Source organism: Limulus polyphemus, unplaced genomic scaffold (assembly GCF_000517525.1).
Source record: "Limulus polyphemus unplaced genomic scaffold, Limulus_polyphemus-2.1.2 Scaffold123, whole genome shotgun sequence".
NCBI classification, from domain to species: domain Eukaryota; kingdom Metazoa; phylum Arthropoda; class Merostomata; order Xiphosura; family Limulidae; genus Limulus; species Limulus polyphemus.
In genome coordinates, this window is record NW_013665733.1 from 704,642 (window position 1) to 730,464 (window position 25,823).

The window sequence follows — 25,823 nt, forward strand, 5'->3', positions numbered from 1 at the left end:
CGCCTGATTTAAATGTCACACCTGAACGCTCACATCCTTTTAATTATGTTTGAAATTATGAACATTGCTCAACATCATGAAAATTAAACCTTATTTTCAATAAGCAATCCTGAAAAATATTTGGGGGTGCTTAACTTTTTTCCAGGTGTATATATATCTCAGACTATGGTACTATAAAAAAAATATTCAAACACGGAGATTGAAACTTGAAGGTAAAAATATATATTCTATTTTTATAGAATTGAGGAAAAATAATTGTATGTTTCCCAAATACTTCATTTACTAATGACCATGGTTTCACAAGTAAAGGCATGATCAGGTACAGACTGAAAGGACTTGTAAATAGGCTTATATATGTTTAACCAAATAACTGGAAGTAACCTTAACAATCACTTTAAGACAGGTGGGGTGAGAAGTGAGGAGGAGCTTAATTTGATTTGGTCGTTTAGAACTTTTTCTGGATTTGTTTTAGACTTCTGTTTATTTCTAAAATTTCAGGACTACCAACTTAGTTTTTATTTTTTTTCAAAGATATGTCAAATTTTGCAGTTTTCTTTTTTTCCATATCAAATTGGAGTTTAGTTTCAATAAAGTAGGATGCAAAAGTTGAATCAATTTAAATTAATTTCCAGCTTCTATAATGTTCTATAATTCTTGTTTCTGTGGAACATCCTGTTTGACTTGGCTCACCATGGCCAGGTGGTTAGGGTGCTCGATTCACAAACTGAGGATCGCTGGTTTGAATCCTGATCCCACCAAACATGCTTGCCCTTTCAGCTGTGGTAAAAGAGTAGCCCAAGAGTTGACAATGGGTGGTGATGATTAGCTGCCTTCTCTCTAGTTTTTCACTGCTAAATTAGGGACAGCTAGTGCAGATAGCCATCGTGTATTTTTGCACAAATTCTTAACAAACAAATAAATCTGTTTGACCTATTTATACACTATTGCAGTCTTGACACATTAATTGGTAAACACCGCTGTTACTGCACTTTTCAATTTTGTCTTTTGATTTTTGCCTAAATTGTTTGTACAGTAGAAAGCCAGTCTATGGATTTCTTTGTTCAGTGTGTTATATATTTTGTGAGAAGGTTTTTCAATGCAGCTTATTTTAAACCTTTTGTTTTTGTTGTCATTTGGTATAGTATGTGAGTATATTTATGTAAATAGCTTTTAATTTTTTAAATAACAAAGTGTCAATTAACTTAGTTGTATAACTGTTGTTAACAGCGATTTGTTTTATTGTTTTTAATATAGTTTCATAATCTTCAGATGACAAGGGTACAGTGATAAGCCTGTGTAACAAACTGTGGAACACGGCAAGTTTGTGTGAAATTGGATGTCTTGAAGAAGCATGTATGATGATTGTCACTATAAATCACATGAACAACATATCTGTACCAATATTTTAAATTTTTAATATTTTCATTACTAAACACTTTCTTTAAATTGTCCATGAAAACTTCTGCATGCAAAATGGGGGGGGGGGCATATCTAACACATCATTTTGGTTATATATTTGGTCATTAAATTTGAGGTAGTTCTGATCTAAGCAAGTGGTTATAATTATTTTTAAGTCCTGGGCTTGTACGTAGTTTCCTTTTCTTTATCTATCAAATCTGTAACATTTTGTTTACACATTCATTGATATACTGGTGAAAAGACTACAGACATCAAATGATACAATTTTAGCATTATTCGGTATCTCCTGAAAATCTGACTCTGTAACACTAGATAAAATACCAGAGTGATTAACTATCATTACATTAAAATATACCAATAATATACAAAGCTAAGCAACATGGTCTGAAAGCATGTGCAGGTTCTGAGATTTAAAAACAAGGCAGAGGATCACAGTCTTTCAACACTATTCTAGTTTTTACTTAGGTGAAATATTATTAAAAGAGAAAATTACTACAAACAATTAGCATAAAACTTCATAAATATCCCAATAAAATGTTCCACATTATGATTTTAAGCCAAAGAAAAACACAATATCCATCATAATCACCATCTCTCTTCACTGTCCCATCTGAGTAGATATTAGTAAAACTTTTTTAAAATCCACATCTTTCATTTCAAAGAGAAACATCTTTAAGTTGGCTTTAAGTTACACTTTTATGAATTATTTCCAAAAATGTAAACTTACAAAGTATTATATGGAGAAATAGAATTTTTCACAAAAAACATGCACTATTTTGTTTGTATATCATTTTTTTAATATTACTGTATAACTTTCAAATACAAAATATGTTTTTCACATTTACAAATTCTTTATGAATTGTGTTTAAAGCTTTGAAAGAAAGGAAAAAGTTTAAGTGATCTTATCTTCCAATAGATTATTCCACCCAAATAAAGCAACTCTTAAAGACTTAAGTTTAACCTTACTAAAAACTAAATGAAAAGACAATGTACTGATATAAACTTAAATGACTATCTCACCAATATCGATTACTACTAGACTTGAAAGAAATCATTTTGAAGTTATTACACTATATATGGTGGTAACTTACTTATACTTAACATAAATATCTTAAATACAAAAATTAAAGTATTACCTCTATTCTTTTAAGAGAAATAAGAGACTCTGCTCCATGAGCTATTCCAAAGGGGAATAACAAGGTCATTGAATAACACAAATTTTTGTAGAGAGCCATACTAACAAATGCCCCTTCTGCAGTTAAGTTTCTTCCCATGAACACATACGTAATTAAACAAATGAACAGAATAATTTTTGAGGATACAAAAAATAAGGATGTATTCACTGCTCGGAGAATTGAAGTATGTTGAATCTTGCAAATTTCCTTCCTATTCAAATAGGGAACAAAATGCTATGTCATTGATTTTAGTTCATTTTCTAGTTTTATATGCCTTATATTTTTAATCAGGTTATAAATATATAGTTATCAATTTTTAGTCAGATATTTTTTATTTTATTTTATCACATTCCTCTATTTCGTGATGGGAAAGAGGTAAGTTTACAGACTTACAACACTAAAATCTGAGGTTCAATTCCTCATGGTGAACACAGCAGATATCCCAATGTGGTTTTGCTCTAATATATAAACAAACACATTCCTCTTTTTAAATTTTGAGTTTTTTTGTTCAGTGAAATAAAAATAGTTTACTTCAAGAAAATACACTTTAAAATTAGAAAAAGACAACAACTCAAGCTAATATGCACATATATTTTAAAAATCTATTTGGAAGATGTTTTCTACTCTTAACTGCTAATATTTTTAAAGAAACATTTCAGAACTTCAACATGGCTCTTATAAAATGTGTATTATAGTCACTCTCTTGTAGTATTATAGTACAAGTTACAACACAGATAGTCAGTAGTACACAACAGGTTTTGTTTTACAATGTGCTGTGGATCATGTACTATAAACAGTTTTTAGTAATCAACATAGTTGAAACTCAACTTTTAAATTGATTCAAAGAAAACTATTCAACTACAAGCTCAAATAATTCTGTTGCACATTTATAGCTCATAACACTTTGTTTAACTTCTTTTTTACCACTATACTTCCTGACACACATAACTACTATTAAAAATTGCAGGTCAGAAGTGTAACTAACCTGTAGCTCGCTTTGACCTGGAATCTTGGTAAACTCTCACATTCAGTACATTACTGATTGTTGAATACAAAGGTTAATGTTTTTCAAATCTTTGTTGTAAATAAATATGAATATTGTTCATTTAATTATAGTTTAGTTACTTTATTTTAAGTTAGTCTGCATCATAACATTTTCCCTTTATTTATTAAAAATCTGTATGGTTTGAGAGTTAGCTAACATTATCTCATAGATTGTTTTGCATACGTTGCCTTGTTTTCACTTGGTGTGAAAGCCATAGATGAGCATAGCAGCTGAAAATTTAAAAGAAAAGCAGTGGAGTTGCCTATAAATTATTTTCAATGAAAACTAACATCACTAAAATGTAGATAAATTCTCTTTACTTTACAAAAGTACATTAATGTATGTGTTGGATGGGTTAGAGGACTTTCAAATTCAAGAAAATAGGCCCAAATTTACTAGGCTAGTAATATATACATTAATGTATTGTTGTTGCATTTTAAAATATAATTCTGAAAGTCACATATTCCAATTATCAGAGTGCTATCTATTGCTCAAAAAATAGATAGGCATTTATAAAGAAAAAAATAAAGAGTATACAATATATAAGGTGTGCAGAATATGGTGAAATTGTGATATAATAAGTATAATATGTTAGCTAGGCCTAGATTTCTTTTGCAACCTTCATAATTTTGTTGTTATTGGACTTCTTCCTATTATGCATTGTAAACTCTCCACAATTCTATTATTGTGGATATTTTAGCTACTTAGCACTTAAGCCTTTACTTTTTTATAAATTCATTCTAAATTAATGTCTCATATGTACTGCATTGTTACTTGGCTCATTAGGAGAGTTCATAAAATGTCAATTCCCATAATATAAGTTATGTGATTCTGTAATATATATATATAAGCTTTTGAATGAGTATCAATAACAAACTTATAAGATGCAGTTGCCAAGGTCTAACTAGTTGTCTACACAAGTGATTTAATTAATAACAGTATCAATAACAAACTGGTAAGTTTATAAACACTTACCTTCTGGAAGTTTCAATAAGGTTAGCAAAAGGTTTCTCCCAGGCACACATCTTAATCACTCGCATACCTAAAACAATCTCATTCATCAAACGAATCCTCTCATCTGTGATACTTGCTGTTTTTAGCCTGTTGAACAGAGTTGTAAAAGAAACAAAATCATCACCGTAAAAACTAAGTAAACATTAGTCCTTATTAGTTCAATGTCTGTGATTTTTACACCTCTTAAGGCATTTTTGCTTGTTGATAACAGTCTAGTGGTTTATGTAATGATCTGGTACTGCTATAGTACATCTGTTACAATGTTCATTACAAGGTATGGCTAGAGAAGGGTGTGGATTTTTGTAAATTGAATGTTTATCAGTAAGATTATTCAGCGATGTAGTGTTAAATAAAGAAGTGAAGGAACACATTTTGAATGTGTTAGTATGATTAGTATTTATTACATCACCAATACATAAAAGTTACAATTTTCCTCTACTGAAAATGTATTTCCAATACATACTTCCCTCCGCTCACAAGATTAGCTATTCTCATTAATTACTGCCCTCTATATGTGGCTTTTTATTACACACACCACAAGTCTTCTTCCCCCTCCCCTACTGGTACCAAATGATTCCAACGTGTCTCTCATGCAAATCATCCTGTGTCACCTCATCTACAATATGAGAATAGTACACTCACGTGACACATGTGACTCCCTCTATGCACCTCTACCAAACTATAACTTTGAAGTTTGGCACACGACAGATGCACCAGAAGTGAGTGGAGAGGAAGGGAGGAAAGTGTGAGGGGAGAGAAGTACCTATTGGAAGTACATTTTCAGTATAGGAAAATTATAACTTCTGATTCGGTACTTCCCTCCGCTCACAAGATAAGCTAGAATCCCACATTAATTAGGAGGAGGGACCGGTGCGAGGGAAGAACAGACATAACCCTTGACAGTGTCCAAAGAATATCTCTGTAGATGAGAGAGTCAGATCCAAAGAGGGTAACTGCACCACTTCTGATCCAGGTATACTCTTTGCCCATATGTGGAATGTGTAAGAAATCAAGGTGGAAATTGAGAGGAGTACATCCCAGTGAGAGAGAATGTGGTAGGAATGTGATCCTAACTAGAGAAAGATATAGTAACTCAATCCCACAATAAGAAAGGTGGGTAGAAGAAGATGCATGAAGAATGGCTAGGGCACGGCGGACCATACTCAGTAAGTCAACTACATCCAAAACCTTTGTGCAAAGGTAGGATGAAGATTATACTATCTTCACCTCAAACCCAAGAACTGGGGAATTGAAAATAACTAATATTTTTGGGTATTACACAGGATTAGCTCTGAGCTACAGATCTGGGAATTTGACATCCAGTATCAAAAGGAAGTCTATTGCATGCAATCAACTCCCATGACTGTGAAAGGGCAATATCATCCACTTAATAAGAGAGAATGAGGGAGAGCCAATGATAGAACCGGAACAATCCCGTTTATCCCAGCTGTGACTCACAGCACAGAAAGAAGAAATCAAGTGGGGAAGATAGACAACCCAAAACCTGTGTGAGGACTTATGTTGATTGGTTCACTCGAAATCCAAAAACAGCCCACGGGGTACTGACATCCATGTGAGGGTAGGATGAGGGCTCCTAATCAAAGGATTGAACTGCATTTTGACATCTTACTCAGTTGTGTATTTAATCACAAATCAGAGGATATTATGTCATATACACCGGCAGAACACCACTACCCTACTCTGAACTGAATAGTTATAGCCATCAGGGTGATTCCATGGTCGACCACCCCAGCAGCTTGGAACTGGTAAGTGGTAAGGATGCCCATTCTCCTTTAGAAGCAAGGATGGCTGAAAATGAGTTGGAGAGCTTGGAGGAATGTCAACACCCGAGACAGTGCAAGGGGTGATCAAGAAACCCTATTTTGAAAAGCAGACCATACCAATATATTCAATTGAGGCATGGCACGGCAGCTCTTCCCTTCTGCTCTACCCATCAAGTCCATGGGTGGGTATGGTACAGGAAAAACCAAAGGTATGGGATAAAGCTGCCAGATAACCTGAAATCTAGGAGACCGAAGACCTCCCTGTGAGAAACTTAGAGATACCAGCAACTGTAGGATGAGCAGCAGGAAATCCTCGAGCCTGGGCCCATGTACAAAAGACATTCCACTTTCGCTGATACATTGCAATGGAGGAATGATGGATGGATTGAGCCAAATGAAAAGCTACATGATAGAAGAAACCAAATCTCCTCACCAAGGACCAAACAAAAGTCAGGCATGAAGAAGGAGGGTGTGAAGTGCAGGATGCAGAACCAGTGACTGGGGTTGACAAAGGAGGTAGGGTGGCAAGGGAAGTGGTACAGGAGGGAATAATTGTAGTTAGATGAAAGGAGGAAACCAAGGTTGAGCCAGCCAGTAGGGAGTGATCAGAAGGACCTGGCACAGAGTGGCATGAATAAGGGAAACTACCCGATGAAGCAATCAGATAGGAGGATAAACATATAGGAATTTGCATGACCTTTCCTGACTGAAAGCATCTGTAGCCCAAGCCTGAGAATCAGGGACCACAAGAGGGGTAACTGGTGATTGAGGATGGTGGCAAATGAATTGATGTAACGAAAACTCCACAGTTTGTAAAGTCACTGAAAAAGAGAGAATGAAGGGTAAATCTTGTCATGATGGGAATAACTATCTACCATGAGGACATGACACGCAATTAAATGAATGTGTTGTGCATGGGCCCAATATAGGAGATCAAATGTATGAAAACAGAGGGCTCTTGACCAGGTGTCACCTTGGTGATTGATATAAGCCACCACCATTGAACTGTCAGAATGGATCATTATCAGACAATGTCTAGTAATGGGAAGAAAGTGATCAAAAGCCCGATGAATGGCTAACAGCTCTAGGACATTGATATGCAAAGACCAACGACCCAAAGCTTCCTGGTGATCAACCCATGCACCCCAGCCCTGAAGGGATGCATCCATAAACAGATGTAAATCCAGACAAGGAGGTGGAAGTGGGACATCCGTCAATGTGTGATTCTTGTCCAACCACCAAAGGAGATCATCTACAAAGGAAAGAGGAAGTGTTATGGGAGCATTCAAGGGATCCCAATCAAAGTTCCATTGATCGTGCAGAACCCATTGAAGGGAGTGCACGTGTGCACAGCCAAGGAGGATTAGCAGTGTCATAGAAGACCACATCCCTAAAAGCGACAGAACCTCGAGTGCAGAAAGTGAGGGAGCAGACAGGGCATGGTGACCTGACAATTCCATAGAATGGAATTGGAGAGGAGAAGGTTGGGCCTAACTGAGGTGAGTGTTGAAAGTGTCACCCAAATGCACAAGGTATTGGGTAGGATGCAGGAAGGACTTCTCCAATTTGATCAACCAGCTTACCTGAGCATCTTTGAGGAGGATCTGATGACTGGCCGACTCCTGTTTGGAATGGGCCAGAAGTAGCCAGTCATCCATGTAAAAATGGAAATGCAGCCCCAGGGAATGAAAATGAAGAGGAAAAGCTCTCACCACCCCACAGAAAACATAAGGTGCAGAAGCCCGCCTAGAGGGGTAGGGTGTGAAATTGGTACACCACCCCTCGATGGATGAACCGAAGATAAGGACGAGATTGTTCCGAGATGAGAATATGCTGATAAGCATTAGAGATGTCCCTCTTAGTTATCCACAAACCTGGGGAAAATACCCAATGAAGTGTGAGGTAGGACTCAATGGTGAAATGTGGAAGTTGAACAAATTGATTGAGGTGGAACATATCAATGACAGGCTTCCAGTCTCCAGTCTTTTTGAGAATAACAAAAAGACAGGAGTAAAACCCAGGTGAATGATGTGGAACAGGTTCAATAGCCTGTTTGGTGAGGAGATCCTGTGCTGCCTCTGATAGTTGCTAGCAAGTTATGGGATCCTGAGGAGAAGGGAAGGAAACAGGTTACTGGGACAAGGGAGGTGGGACAAGAAATGGAATTTCGAGGCCTTCTGACAAAACCTGAAGAACCCAAACATCAGTAATGAAAGAGTGTGCCGCCAAAGAACAAAGGCCACAAGTCGAACTCCCACCGGAATTGGTGTCAGCATATCATACATCATTGAGAAAAACGACAAGCTGTGGCACCATGAGGAGGGACAGGTAAGGGTAGGGAAAGGGAAGGATGGGAAACCGGAATCGGCATTACACTTGGCTCTGACAGCAATAAATGGGCTACCAGATGGAAAAGGGTAGATTGTTGCTGGACAAGTCGAACTCCCACCGGAATTGGTGTCAGCATATCATACATCATTGAGAAAAACGACAAGCTGTGGCACCATGAGGAGGGACAGGTAAGGGTAGGGAAAAGGAAGGATGGGAAACCGGAATTGGCATTACACTTGGCTCTGACAGCGATAAATGGGCTACAAGATGGAAAAGGGTAGATTGTTGCTGGACAGATGCCACCCGAGATTCCAAGGGCTCCAGGACCGTATCAAAGACAAAATGCCTTAAAAATGGAGCCATACGCAAATCCCAGAGATAAGGAGCAGGTAAATGGGTTCTAGATGAAATAACATCATGAACTAAAAGGTCCCAACAACAGATAAACCACACTTGTAAAGCCAGAGCCGAAGATGACAAACAAGCCAACATGGAGGTAAGGAGAGAAAAGATGTCCTCAGAAAATCCCTCAGGATTTCAGTGAAGAGCCTCAGACAGGAGATGTATTGTGGAAAGATACTGCAAAAGAGTCATGAGGGTAAGACGGAGGCAGGAAAATTGGGCATGGGTGAGACTAAAGGGAAATTTACCCCCCCCCCCCCAAATATATTCATGTCGTAATGAAGAACGTGGGTCATAAGATATAGGAGCAAGGGATAAAAAATCACATACCTGAGAAATAAAGTCCGAACAGAAGGGTATGGGAAGGCACGACAAATTCCGGAAATAGGAGATGAAAGTCCACGTCAGCCTGTCCAGGTTCCACAGGTTCAGGAGGCAGTGATGCAATGTATGGAGATAGAGGTGGATGCAAATAAAGGTTCAATCTCCTTGCAAATAAATGTAGACAAATCTCCCAACGAATCACCAGCACCTGAAGCCTGTGGTAAAGCACCTGTCAAATGTGAGACACCCGAAGTGGGGACATTAACTTCGGAATTCATGTTGTATCAGTTGACAAATGCATTGGAAGGAAGAAATAAGTGTGACTGGAATAAGGGTAAGTGATCATGAATACTTTAAAAAAACTGATTATGTTAAATTAAAACACTTCGAGAACTAATTCAATCTCAAACACCACAGAATATGAAAAAGAAAGACATCTGAGCACAAGCGCTGTTAAACAAGAAGTGATAGTTTAGTAGAGGCGCACAGAGGAAGTCACATGCGTCACGTGAGTGTACTATTCTCCTATTGGTGGAGAGGTGACACATGATGATTTGCATAAGAAACATGTTGGAATAATTTGATTCCAATACGGAGTGCAGAAAGCTTGTGGCATGTGTAATAAAAAGTTCGCATATAGAGGGCAGCAATGAACAAGAATTACTAATCTTGTGAGGGGAGGGAAATACCATATCAGAAACACATATTTCAGAAATAGTAGCTGTAAATAGTAATTGAAATTGAAATCTACATTTGAAAATGTTACAGTAAAAAAATAATTTTCTCTGACCTTGAAATTTTGAATTCCTGAATAACTTATTAACAGAACATCCAAGCTTGGTCCATAGTGAATTCAAATTCGATGACGAGGAACCCACTTTGAGACTAATAATGGTTGGAGATAGCTTGAATGGGTAATGAAGAAAACCTTCATTACCCATTCAAGCCGTCTCCAACCATTATTGGTCCATAGTGAGTTCCTTGGACTTGGCTACTCTTGTTCGTCTATCAGTTGCTGAACGATGACACCTAAGCCATTTGTATACATAGTCATCTGGTTTACAGTTTTAAATCAGAGGGCCATGAAGCGAATGAACAAGAGATTTTTCACATGGTTGATTAACAGCCTAGACTTCATTTCCATAATGATAAGGTTTATGCTTCTAAAGCCTCATTCGCCTTCGGAAGAACTGCATGGGATGACTTTTGAACACCCAATTAAATGATTCTGATCTGATGGAATATGGCACCCATAGTTGTCTAGAAAATCTGTATGCTGTGGTTGTTTTTGAAAAAAGCAATCTGAAACTTTTACAAAGGGACTGTATTTCCTTTTCTACAAAGCCTAGATTTATCTCTACTGATCACTCATTGACTTCTAAGGTATGAAGCTTAAAAATTATGTTTGGAATGGAATTAGAAATGCCTGGCCATGACCCATTTGATTCATGAGAAGAAGTTGGTGTGAATAACCATTGTTTCATATTGTTTATGATACTGGTTAAAAGTGATCATAATTAATTGAAACTATCTTGTTGTTATCTGTCAGTGTTATTAATGAAACTTCATTTCTTTAATGACATTCTCTGCTTCTGAGGCCTTTTTTACCATTATATTCCTTCATTGCTTCTAAAAACCATAACAAAATAACTTGTCTGCATAAACTATAGTAATATCCCTCTTCTGTAAGGCTTCTAAAGTGATTAACAAGAAGGCTAAGTTAGAAATATTAGCTAAACCAAAACGGGCCATATACATTACTGGAAACTAAGTATTTATTGGTTACTGTATAAGTGTGGTTAAATAGAAAACAGGATGTTTATAGCTCTTATACACTTTTACGCCTATACCAGTAAATCCCGACCACCTCAGGAGTTAACTAACATTCATTTCTAACAAGTTTATTGGACCAAACTTTTTGTATTGTACTTTAGACAATGCTTGTTCCAATTACTGTACTACAAATAAGCCAATAAACCCTTCTCAACTGGGTTTTCGAAACTGGGAAAAGTCTAATGCCAAGTGTGGCTATTCATTGCTATATTTTCGAAAGGATTTGACTTCAGCCATTAACAGCAAAATATACATAGAAAATAGATGTGAAAAGATTGGAAGTAGAAATTCTCAGCAGATTTACTTTGGAATTTCGTGGTCCATACTCACAGTCCTGACATTACTATACATTTTGTTTTGTTGAGTTTCTAATTCAGTTGCTAACAATATAATAACTACTGGAAATAAGTGTGAAAATGTGAGCAGTATAAACTCTGACCATAAATTGTTTGGAATTTTGTGATTAATTCTAACAGAACTACATATTTTATTTTGCATTTTGCAATATTTTCTTTCATTATACTTTGATAACTTTCCTACAACCTAGATGAAGGGGTTAATGATTCTTTCTTCTAGGGGTGGGCAAAACTTCACAAAGTTTGAGATTTGTAAGGGAATGTCGCTCCCACGCATTCCCACACCACTACACCATTGAGTATATTGTTGAATGATGGACTTTATCATTCTGTCAAAATTCCTTTCTCCAGTTTTACAAAAAAACAGACATTTTATTCAACCTTTTTTCCATTGTTAATAAACTCAAATGACCAAGTCTTGGAGTAGCCTACCAATGAAACTGTCTTGGCCACTATGATATCTGTTAGACATGCACCAACTATCACACCTCTTTGCAATGCTGCAATATCTTTGCCTTTCCCCATATATGTTAGATGTGCTTTTTCCACAGCAGGAAACACCTGACACATCATGTGATCAACCAAATTTTTATCTAAGGTATAGTCAGATGAGGTCCAAGTCTGAAAGGGTACATAAGTCCTGAGAAATTGGTCATCCAAGGTATACACTAATGACTACTTTCATCATATATTTCCTGACTTGACCAAATTAACCCTTAAACACTTTAACAAATTATGTTTTAAGCAACAATTTCCAAAACAATTTAATCAACTGATGCCTAGCATTTCTTAATTTTCTTTTTCATAATGCTATTAAAACATTATATTGTTTATATTTCTTCAATTTTCAACAACAACAGCTCCAGTAGAAGACCCCTTCCCTTTTTTCAATATTTCACTTTACTGTTTTATCTTTAAGTATACTGGGGCATAATGCTTTAGTATGTGTAAAGATAAGCTTCTGACAAAGCTATAAGGTATAATACCAAGCATTAGAAAGGTGTTTCTTTTAGTTGAGTCATGTTATAAACTAATCAATGAAAGATACTCTAGAATATATTCTAGTTAGCAGTCAAGAGAATCAAACATACAGATTATTCAGTTCTACATTGGAGTAGGAAGTGGGGGGCTGTCACATCACTTTTCAATCTGTTACAGTAAAAATGCATCAAGATTAAGAAAATTACTCACAGGAAAAGCAGGAGAATGCATAAAATTTAATCAAGAGCTTTCAGGGTTCTAAGGCAAGCCTTGGACCCCAGTTGTAATGTGTGCATCTATGGTGCACATTCCCCTGCTTTGCTCAGTCAAATACACCTTGGGCTTCCCAACTTTTAATTTGCCTCTTACTGCTCTGTTCTATTCTAATTTAAAAAATCACACATTTTACTTACCTAAGCTTGGAGAACAACCTTTCCATAATGCCTTGAAATGGAATGTACAGCAAAAGAACAGAGAGTCCAGCAAGACAAGCAGGACCTAAATGTTGCCATAAAACTGCAATAACAACTGCAGTTTGAAGAGGACCAACAACCAGATAAGGAAGAAATATAACACTCTAAAATAATGGAAAAAAAAATAATGATTTCAAACCAAGAGCAAACAATAAATTTCTATAGATGTTATTCATTAAGAAATATAAAACAAACAACAAATTAATTTATGTTCATTTACTCAGAGTTTTTGTCAAGAATGTTTGTTACGTGAATAGTTGGCATACAGCGAATGTAAATAGATAATTAGCAGAAATTATCATTAACAATTAATTACCACTATCTTAACAAGAGTATTGTTACGTTTCCGTTCGTTCGTTAATTTTCCGTAAAAATTCTTTCCAAAGAAACTTTACCGATAGAAGTCCTTTCTTAAATAAAACTGGTTTATTCTTTCTGAATATAACTTTGCGATACACTTAATTTCAACAGTCGCGCAATAACAAACGCTATAATTCTCAACGAACGTCTCACGTGCTCAGCACGACTCAACAATACTCAGTTCAATTACACACTCACCACTGTTCCGTCACGTTGTGACCGTCTTATATATACAAGACTAACACATATCTAGTAAACGCTAGAGCATTCATGAAGGAACAGGATATTTCTAGAAGGACGTGGCGTGATACTAGTCACGTGACCTCACTGACACAACAGTATGTTAGTTTGTGTACTGCACTTAATGTTTTTTATCTAAAAGATGGGTGTCAGTTCATAAAAAATACAGCTTGTAGTAATATACATAACATATATCTAATTGCACTACCAAGTATTTATGTTCATACAGTTTTGAAGCAAATTACCTGCTTTACTGGATTCATATATTAAAATATAAAAAAACAATACATTCCTTACATTTGAAAAAATAATAATTTATTAACAATATGGTGATTTCAACATTACCAACATCATCATTAAAAAACTTGGAAGTATAAAGAAACTAATACTATAACTATGAATATCCAAATGTCTAAGTACGTAAAATAGAACTTATAGTTTCAACACTTGTCTTTGAGAAAGATGTTCAACAGAAAAATCTAGATTTCTTTTTTGTTCATCTAATTCTGTATAGTTGCTTCTTAACTTACGAATTACTAACTTTATTAATACTGTTACGCCTCCAGTCGTTAGTTGATTTTCCATAACTTCGTTCCGACGAAACTTTAGCGACACAAGTCCTTACTTAATAAAACTGGTTTATTCTTTCTGAATATAACTTTACGATACACTTGATTTCAACATTCGCGCTAAAACAAACGCTATAACGAACTTCAACAATACTCTCTGACTGAAGATCAATTGCTCACTACCTACACACATTGTCACGTCACGCCGTGACCATCTTATATATACCAGAACACCCCCAATCTAGCAAATGCTAGAGCACTCCCGAAGGAACAGGATAGTTCTAGAAAACGGGTGGCATGATACTAGTCACGTGATCTCGCTGACGCAACAATATTAACTTCTTAAATGTTTCTCTTACTTTTTATTTATTCAACAAGTGAATTAGTTCTAGCTGAGAATAAGGCTAAAATGAGCTTAATACTATTATGATGAAACTAGCCGTGACCTGCAAAACATTTGCAATAGTCTTCATGCTCTTCACTTGAATTTTCCTTATTCTATCATTTTCATACACATGCTTTCTTGCAGGCATTATATGTTATATCAATAACTCTTGATATATTTGAAAAAAATTCACATGGTCAGGCAAACAAACTCATATAGACATAACTTTATTTCAAATAACTATGCATAAAGTATAGTAAAGGCATTTATAATAGTGTACAGAGTCTGAAACAGTTGTGAGTGTTCAATGTATGTCACAGTTTTACGATTTGAAAGAAAGAAACTCACAGAAAGGTAGCTAAAAGATGTTTATAGAAGTCTATGGAATGAACCAAAACCAAATAATTGCAAAGTAAATGTAAAGTTGTAATGAAGGCAAACTTATGGTTTTAAATGAACTGTGCATGCATATGTTAGACCTAAATAAGTTGAGAAAGCTTAAAGCAATTGTATTTCGTGTAAGGTTCATTTTTTTAGGAAATTACATGTGGGTTAAGTGTTGTTTGTGTAAAACAATTTGCAATTAAAAACTATAAAGTTGAAATTGAAGCCAGTTGCCACATGATATCAACAACATTGTGTCATTGTGTAGCATACTTGTTGCATTAAAAAGTTTAATTATAGAAAAAACAGGGAACGTGATTCTGAATCAAAAAGCCAACAAGCAATCCAGACTCCTTAGACGAAGACCTTTCTAAGAATATGAGATTTGTAACATTTGATTGAGAAATCTGCAAGAAAAGTTTCAGAGAGACATATGCAAATACATTATTTTTAAATAACAACTGTATTATTTAATTCTTGAACTCAAACCTAAGCTTCACTCAGAAGATAAAAAAATACTTTGAACTGATGTGTTCAAAAATTATGTGAATAATAAACACAGTATTTGATACACATACTAGTTAGTGTTATTTTAACAGATAAAATTTTCTGCCTGTCTTTTCAAATACTGATCTTTATAGATCAAATAAATGTGATGAAATCTTACTATAATGGATATAGCATGTATGTCAGTATCTATGTATGTAACCAAAACTCCTGCACCATCTATTGAATGACACCACAAACAAAAATCCATAAAAAATTTCACACTTTGGGTATTCAAGATTCAGACAATTAGCAAAATAACTGTGGTATGTGCCAAAAAAATGCAATAACAACTGCAATTTGAAGAGGGCCAACAACCAGATAAGAAAAAAATATAACAGACTAAAATAGACAACTGATAAGCTGCTATGCTTTACCAACTTAAGCATTTTACACAATTTCATTAACATATCTCCATGTTCCTCTAAAATCATCAGTCATTGAATCACAAGAAGAGCACATTCTGTCGAGTAAAAAAAAATATGAATCCGAATTAACTGATTAAAAATCTTACATATTTATAATAGAATACAATTTTAAATAAAAATATTCTCCTCACAAGAAGAACACAACTTTCACTAGGACTGTACATGAGGGTTTGATATTATCTTTATTGATGTGATTTTTAAATGTAGTACTAAGAAACTAGAGTTCTTAAAAAAACTGCTAGTAAGATTAATGCACAGTGGTGTAGGAAGTAGTTGCAAAAAGGAGGTGCTTGGCTAGACATGCAGATTTTACAATAATATAATTTATGGTTGCTATGTAATTCAAATATGTAAAAGTAGGGTGCTACAGTACCCTCGATTCCAATGCCTCTAATGCATACATGTTTTTCTACATTCCTTAGTTAATTAAGTCTTTTAGGGGTGCATGTAAAAACACCTTTTACGATTTTTTTGTCTGCCCAAAAGGTCCTTCATTCAATAAGAAAACTCATCAAATGAACTGAACCTATGACAATGAAAGGTCTACCTCAAATTCTGTCTACGTGCAAGTAAAAGAAACTCATAAGAATTAAATTAATGACCATGTTTGCAAACTCTGAAATATAAGATAAAGCCTAGCTGATGAATTGTGTTACTGAACAAATCTTTTGTAGAAAACGGAGTAAAACCTACAGATATGAAGAATTAAATTGGTGAAGATCTAGCATGAAACCTGTAATGGACTGGTTAAAAAAAAAAGATGAAACAACTGCAGTCTAACAATACCTTAACAGTGAAAAGCTGCTATGTTTTATCAACTTAAACACTTTATACAATTTCATTAATCTATTTCCATGTTTCTCTAAAATCATCAATCATTGAATCACAAGAAGAACATTCTGTTGAGTCAATAAAAAACAACAAATTCTGATAATATGCATCAGACTTATGTGATTAACAATCTTACATATTTATAATACTGGTAAAATAGAAGCAGTACAAACACAACACCATACAAAATGCATTATATAACTTAATTTTTAAGTTTGAAGCAAATAATGTTTATACCTCATCAAATCTATTTACATCATTGGATAGAAGGTTCACCATCTGTCCAATTGTTGTCTTTCCTAGAGATGCCTGGCTAAGCTTTAAAGCCTGAAAGAATATAAATGATTTATTTATTAGGGTACAAAAACCTGAAGCATTTAGTGTGTGGTGAAACAAATTATTCTTTAAAAATTACATAATAATTAAAAAGATGAAAAATCATTATATGCTCTGAATTTCAAGTAACTATAGTTTTGATCTTACAAACATGTTACACATCTACAAATATCAGGTTTTAAAATAAGTGTTGTCAATAAATTGCTGAGAAAGCTAACATACACAACCTTTTTATACACTAAACTACAGCTAGCTATTCTTAATCTCATTCCAGTTCTCTGTACTCCAAAAAAGTATGGGTGATGAAGGAAGATAAAAAGGGCAGCCATTAAACACACTCCTCCTGCTGATAAATACATTTCTTTCTTTGTGATGGTTGCTGGATCACTGAAATAACGAACCACCCAACCTAGCATTACAGGCTGCAATACTCGTACCACACCTTCCTAAAATAAAGTTAAAGACAAAAAAAAGCAAAGGTTAAATGAAAAAGCATAATGGAAATTTACCTGTCTTTTAGTACTATAAAGTTCATTGCTTGTTTTTTTCTTAGCTTTGTTTTGTTAGTGTACAAAGTTGATTATGATTTGAAATTAAACTAAACTAACTGTTTAAAATTGAAATAATTAAAATAAATATTTGAAGAGATTACATGAACTTCATTTATCATATACATATATATAAATTCAGAGGTTATTTTTAGATGGTATGCACTGATACTGATACCGGCACCATTTTTCATATTGCAAAATGTAGAGAAAGGTGACAAAACTTGAAAGAGTAATGTAACTGAATCTGTGAATTTTCCCTTTGAACAAATCTTTTGTTCACAAGAAGACCAAAGAGACACCAAACTAGAAGTGTTTCAAATGACAAAGCTTAAAGGAGCGTGAAAACATACTGCTTGTTTGATCATGTATGTGTGATCATCAGTGCAGTATGAGGTGTGAAGCATCAGGTAGGATTAGCGTGCCATTAATAGGGAACATCAATTGTCACCTGGTTTTAACACCCACAAGATGTGGCCACTATCAGTTGATGTATGGTAGTGGCCTCACTTTGATTGACAGGTTTCAATTGTGCAGTGTCAGGTAAGAGCCAGCCTGGGTGGATGAAATACTGAGTTTAAAGAGACTTCTTGGGATTGGGAAATAGGTGACCACAAGCTGAGTTGATTATGTTTGCGGGTCTGGACTGTACATTCATTCAAATAAAATAAGTCACAAAGTAGACGAAGATGATTGACATCATTAATCGCACAGCACCTTCTCAGCCAAGATGAAAATATGCATGTGAGTCTCGGGAATAAGTCGTTTTGGTCTGATATGCTCAGTCGAGGTGGTGATGCTAAATTGAGCAGGTATGTGTTTCTAGTCTACTGTGCTTTGATATTATTGTAACCGGGAGTGTATATCATTTTTATTGCATCTTGATAAAACAACCTAACATAAAAATGAAATGAATTACAAGTTTCTTTTCACCTTCTGTGAATAAGAAAGCTAGAACAAGTGAGGAAGTGACCAAAGAACAAGAATTAATGACGTCATTGACAGTTTCTGTTCCTGGTCCATCCGTTGTCCACAAGCTATCTGACAACAACTGGCCTAGCTGCTGGACTGCCGATCAAAAAAATTATTTTTACAGGAAGTACAATTGGCTTTTTTTCGAGATAACGCTTTCAAACACACATTTTCAATGGTCTCTTTCTCAGCTTCAGCCAACAGTTTTACTGCAGCTTTATGTCCTGTGGTTTCCTTGTGATCGAAAAGTTTTTCCCACAAAGACAGAAGCCTTTGCTGTTGACTTTCACCAAAATAAGTTATTTCATTGTTGGCCCATTCTTTAGAAACTTTCATTTTTGCCTTCGTTTTCACTCCAAAAGTCCCCATTTTCTAATATTCAATGAATACCACAAAAATTTTCACACAGCATATAAGGTAGCAAAAGAAAACCAATCATTTGATAATTTTGAATTTGAAATAGATTTACACAAACTAAATGGAATTGACATGGGCTGTATTCTTCACTAAACAAATGCATGTATTAACATCATGAATCACACTACTGATGAAATGAAAAAAATACTAATTAATATAGTAGTAGTTTCGTATGGTGTTTCTCACACCTCCAAATTCTTTTGGAGGTGAGTATCTTGGAGTAGAACTGGCGGCTTAGTCCGGACACCGGGTGAGCATGCTTTGGTGTGATGGGGATTCAAACTCGCGACCTGCAGATTGCGAGTCTAGTGCCCTAACCACTAATTATTAATAATCATTAATATAGTTACTAAATCAAAAAGTAGAATCTCATTGATAATCGACAAGTCAACTTCTTTGAGAAAAAAATACCTTAATAGTGTGCATTCAAATATGTATCCTGGATAACGGAACTCGCCAGTAAATTTATTTTTGGACTTGATCAAACTTGTAAATGTTACTGCAAAAGGAATTTTTGATTCTTTACTCGATTGGAATGAATGAAGACAACCTGAAAAACTATTTACTTTGTGTGGCATGTGATGGTGCAGTTGTTATGTTAGGGAATAAAAGTGGAGTTAAGAAACTGATGAAAGACAAATTTCCTTCTGTAATTGTGTGGCACTGTGCTAATTACAGATTAGAACTGTCGGTCGGTAACACTGTAAAATCAGTCTCAAGGATCAACAGATTTAAAGCGTTAATTGATAAACTTTATGTCTTGTATCACACATTGCCTAAAAATAGCAGAGAACTGAAAGTGTGCACGAACTTGCTGGAGTTCCAAGATTTAAAAATTGGCCGAATTTTAAGCACTTGATGGGCGGCATCTAGTTTTCAGTCAGTTTCAGCTGTTTGGGAAAACTAGAAATATTTTTTCTTTAAAGAATTATTCCAAACAATAACATAGAAAATCATTTTTCAGGCACTTTCCATAAGCATATCAATCCTGGTACATGTCAAGATTAACACTTACCTCAAAGAATGCCAAAAGAGCTACAGCAGCATACTTCCAACCAAAACTTCGAATAACTGCTTTCTTTAAACTTGGTTTTATTCCTGCTTTCTGTTTGGCTATTTCTTTGTTCCATTCTCTAATGTAGAAAATGACATAAAAGTAATATAAATATTAATCTCAATGATATAAGAGATTTACAAATAATAATTTAAGCTGTTTGTTTGTAATTAAGCACAGCTACACAATGGACTATCTGTGCTCTGCCCACCACAGGTATTGAAACCCAGTTTAAATAGCCTGGGGGGCAATATTTTAAGCATACAACAACAAACTGCAAATCTTCAGTCTTTATTATACATATAGAGAAACTTCATTTCCTAAAGAGTATAGTTAATATACCTTAAAACTGTCATTAAATGCACAAGTTTAACTGTAAAATACTTGCAATAATAACAAATTCAAGTAGATATTTTACTTATTTTTATAAAACATGGTTTCAATCCAGTGTTAACTTGTGGAGAAAAGAGGGCAAATGTAAGTTTTACAATTCCTACAAATGAGTTTAATACTAGCAAAAAGATGTACATTTTGGAGGTAAAATCTAGTTTAAAAATAGTCCAATAAAAGCTAACCATCGTCTTCATGGCCAGATTACCATTCTGAACTAATATTATAGAGGTGAACAGTAAACTATAAACCACTCACAATTTGACAAAGGTGTTGGGCTCACACTGTTATTTGGATTGCATTTTTACGTGGATATCTTAAACATTTTTTAAAAAATAGACAGTTGGAAGGGTACTGAAAACAGGAGTACTTATATTTTATATAATTTAACATTAATGCATGTAATGTCTAAAATAGAGATTACAGGATCCTACATAGTTGAGAAACAGTGGGAGTTAAGAAGCAATAAGATAGTTTTTACTTAATGTTGCAGCACTGTTAAATTATGCTCAGCATTGGTCTTTCTGCCTTACAAATAACTCTAACCTAGCAAAGTGTGGATCATGCACCAAATCATGACTCAGTCATTTTATTTTTATCTATTAATACAAATTTAGAACTCGACATAAACATCATCTGTGGCACATTATTCAACAAAATTCATTTGAACTGTTATGTTTTAACATAGTACCATTAAGAAATTAATTTTATTCAGTCATAGTTTAATAGTTTCATGAGTACACTTCCACTTTTGAGCTTTACAGCTTTCAATACTACTTATTCCAGTTCAAATTGATTACTAGTAACATATGGGAAGATCATGTATTTTCTATTTCCTACAATGATACAATCATTTTCAAAATTATTGATTACTTTGTTTCCACAACTGTCATTGTAGCACCACATGGTCCAAAAAGTCATTACCATTACCTTGTTATAATTGCTTCATTTCTGTGGTTTCTTATGTAGGTGATGTTGTCTTTGCCTGCAAGGATATTTCAGTATAGTATGAAACACCTAGGTCAAATGAGTTGGCATTGGAATACCATCTCCTGCTGATTAATATATTGACTGACTGCAACAGATGACAAATGCTGTGACAGAACAAGGATTCACCAGGGTGATGCCATTTTCTGGACAAACAAAGCAAACTTACATTCTACATTCAAGCTCACTTTCTGATCTCAATTTTGTACTAGAGGATTAACAAGGAGGACTTGCTTCTTGGAGATTGGAAAGGGATTATTCAGATATCTATATATGGTGTGCATACTGAATTTTCTGTTTCGTTTGTGCAATTAAGATTTTGTTCATTCTTTTAAAGTTGTCTACACATTTTATTTCACACTTGAAAGATGAGCTATGCCCAAAACTCTAGTTAGTTCCTGGGTAGACCTGCTGTTATCTTGTTGAAAAATTGGATTACCTGAGAGGATCACAAGATAGAAAGAAGAAAATTGTGGTGTTCTGATATCAGGCCTTTTTGCAGAGTTTCTGGAGCAAGATAATGTGCAAACTAGCCCTGATTTAATCTTTCATGTATTTTGATCTTAAAGGAATGCTTTCACGAAACCAATTACTTTTTCTCGATGTGGAATTACTCACAGCAGAGAGGACTTTTACTGATGCTGTGGTAGTCCTTAACATCAGTTAGCCTGCTACCACTACTCAAGTAGATTTGATCATGTCTGGTGCACCCAGACAACAAGAGTAGTCAGTGCCCCTGAAAATTGATCATGATGACAGGGAAGCAAGAACAACTGGGGTCTGTCAGAATAGTGGAACAACTGGCAAATTCAAGAATGCATGAGAAGGTCTTTACTGAACTCCCAGCCTGTTACCAATCAAAGCACAGCAACAATGGCTTTAGTCTAAACCACCAGTAAGTAGTAGAAATAAGCTGGACATGCTACTGTCAGAGAATTTATGTCAGTTAGTGTTGTCTCCTTCAACAGATTAGGAAACAGACACACACACACAGAGGTGAAGACTGTAGATGGAGGCACTGAAAGAAAAGAAGAATCCCATCATGTCAACAGTACCTCATGACAATGGTGGTTGTGCAGGGCCATATGAAAAGCCCCCAGAGTTTGACTGCCTGTTGGGATGTCAGAGTCCTTTTGAATGACTTTTGGCAGAAGCCAAGAACATTGATGATGTCTCTTCCTGGCACCCATCAAGAACATAAGATGAGAATTTTTAGCCTGGCATGCAAGGTCTTGTGAGCCAGGCCCAAAAATAACACTTTTGACATTTAAGGGGCTATGAAAGAAGATCTGAATCAGTTTACGAGATGTTTCAAACAGGTTACTGCCTGGAATGAATGGAGTCCAGAGCAGGCTGAACAATGCTTGGTCCTGGGTTTAGATGGTCCAGCCCTCAGTACTGTTGAACACCTAGATAAAGAGCAGCCAAATGACTGGGGAATCATCATATATGTGCTGTGCAGCAAACTTGATTCAACTGAAAATTGTGTGATTTACTGTGTGAGTCTAAAGCTTAGATGAGGGCTAAGACCAACAAACTTGCTCCCTGTGCAGATGATCTGCATAGATTGCATGGAAATTTGGCAATAATCTCTGCATATCAAGAGTCAGCAGACACTGGGGAACTTTATAATGAACATGTGGGGCAGCACCTGAGAGTGAGGATCATCCACACTTTCATGGAATCCATGACCATCAAAACATGATTTGAAGTAGTAACTTAAACCAAGAAAAAGGAGAAAGCCTGAAATTGCAAATATAGTGGCAACTCAACCTCTACAGCAATGAGCTAGACCCAATGAGAGGTGCAAAGCAACTGCCTCTACAGGACTGGAATACATAGTAACTAAACTGGCCTTCAGAGAGAGGGTAGGGATATGTGAACCCTCCCAAAGGTTATATGCTACTACAAGTTCTGGCTATAGGACACCTAATACAGCCATGGCCAATGCCTCCCAATGGAAATTGTCCAAAACAGAAAAATAAACGCATCTGCATTACTTGTGGATGCATAGGCCTTGCCAACACACAGCATAAGTAATTTTCGAAGTAGCAAAGTGGGCAGAAGTATTAATATTGGCCATTGGTTCAGCAGAACTGGGTTAGTAAACAACAAGTGGTAGATGCTGTAGCCAATGCTTCAGAAAACTTAATGTTTTGTCCATTGCACTGTAATTGAAAGCAAATACAGGACTACTGACACACCTGAGGACATTGTTTGATAACTGTGAAAATCTATACCTGGTGCAGCGAAAGCAACTCAGCGAGACTTAGTGGATGAATATACCAAAGCATTTATAAGACCAGATGGCTGAATAAGTCAAACAACAGTGACATGGCACCATATATATATAGGCAATACACATTCAATAAAGCAACCACTGTGTTGACTTCCTTATAGCACTAGGGAGGTTACAAGCACTGACATACAGCAGATTTATGTATAAATATATACCTGTGTTGCACTTAAAACTTTATTTGGTTGTGATAGAAATATTATCAGTCAGGCAGAATGAAATATGTATATACGTATGTATATATAGGTTTATTTTTGCTTGGGATAATGTACAATGGCTCTGTCATGTATGTGAGCATGAGTGAAATGCCAAGAATTTAAGTCTTTTCCTAAATAATTTGATTTGAACATGTTTTGATTCTTTTATTGTGAGTTGTACTAAGTTAGTAAGGATGTGCCTTAATTTGGTTCTTTGACACTACTGAGCACATCTCAAAGAGGAGGGATGTAGAAGTCATGTATTTTGTGTGACTGTGTATACATTTTGAAAGGGTTTATTTGAGGGTGGGAGAAAAAATATATATACATATGTAATGAATCTTTGTACAATGATTTTTAATGTAATCATGAAAAAGAGTTTTGTCTTCAATTTTGTTTTTCCTCTATCTTTTAAGTTGGGTTTTGTAATTGGTTTTCTTAATTTTGTTAATCTGTAAACTCTTAAAGTGGACAGTGTATCTCTGCATTTTACTTATTCTTCTTGGCTCAGTAGTAAGTCTGAAGGCTCATACCACTAAAAACTGGGTTTCAATACTCTTGGTGGGTCAGCACAGATAGCTCATTGTGTATCTTAGTGCTAAAAAAAAACAAAAAGTTAATTTCTAAGTTAAGTTTTCTGCTACATGATCAATAAAAAGAACTTGCTTTTTAAAGATTGGCATGTTTTGATCTTCATAAATCGATCTCGAGAGAAAAAAGGGATGCAGAGCTAAACACAATCTAGTTAAAGAGACTGTTCAGATATTTGTGTAGGTACCTACATTCCATCTTCTGTTTTATTCATGCAATAAAGATACTGTTCATTCTTTTAAAGTTGTCCAGAGTTTATATTTCACACATGAAGAAAGATTTCGGTCCAATTATCACATACAAAAACTCTACTTAATTCCCATGTGGACCTGCTGTTATCTGTGGGTCTATCTGTCTCACAACTGTTGGGAAATTGGGTTACTTGAGAAAAACATATACTTCTAAGCATTTGCTATTTTTGTGTTTCATACAGTACTATTTACTACTTCTATCCATCATGACCTCTTTGTGGTATGATTTAACCTTTCAATAATTATGTTGATATAATAACACATTTGTAGATTTTTTATTTTGTTTGTTATCATAATTAATCATTTGTTGTTTGACTAATAATTTAATTCCATTGACTTCTCAGAAATTGACAATACAGGTTTGGTATCAAAGTGAAGTACTTCTCTTCTATTATGAAATGTTAGAGAAAGGCACTCTATTTAATCTATAGATGTAGATATTTCAACAATTCATAATATTGTAGCTAGTTACTTGCTATTAGATCTAATGTATGTAAAATTCTGTGTATTAATAAATAATTCATTTTTTAAAAATATGTCACTGAATTATTAGATGAATCCACCATGCTTAACTCCAATAAGTTTTGTTTTCTGGAAGGCTTCTTAAATACATCCACATATATAAAGATGAAACTAATCTCTTTCAGTTCAAAGTACAAAAATAAACATTATTATTCAGAGCTCAAATTAACTCACTAATACACTTTCTCAATCCTTATCTAAATTATAATATTTAACCCCATTATTGTCAGTGTGGTTCATATTGTTGCGTCAGCGAGGTCACGTGACTAGTATCACACCACGTTTTCTAGAAATATCCTGTTCCTTCAAGAATGCCCTAGCATTTACTAGATATGTGTTAGTCTTGTATATATATAAGACGGTCACAACGTGACAGGACAAC

General features: G+C 35.1%; 1 protein-coding gene across 6 annotated transcripts in view; it reads right to left on the bottom strand.

Annotated features, from left to right (window-relative positions):
- Positions 1-25,823, bottom strand: part of LOC106472685 (multidrug resistance-associated protein 4-like) — an 89,026-nt gene that overhangs the window by 58,293 nt on the left and 4,910 nt on the right. For 4 of the 6 annotated variants that reach the window (XM_022402184.1, XM_022402177.1, XM_022402196.1 and 1 more), the window contains exons 2-7: positions 20,169-20,286; positions 17,444-17,662; positions 17,118-17,207; positions 13,078-13,241; positions 4,615-4,740; positions 2,556-2,805 (exon numbers count right to left, since the gene is read on the bottom strand). In XM_022402184.1, coding sequence (XP_022257892.1) covers positions 2,556-2,805; positions 4,615-4,740; positions 13,078-13,241; positions 17,118-17,207; positions 17,444-17,662; positions 20,169-20,286 — 967 coding nt within the window. Of the gene's footprint in view, positions 1-2,555; positions 2,806-4,614; positions 4,741-9,500; positions 9,525-13,077; positions 13,242-17,117; positions 17,208-17,443; positions 17,663-20,168; positions 20,287-25,823 lie in introns of those variants that run through there. The other 2 variants (XM_022402187.1, XM_022402202.1) reach the window with 2 other exon arrangements.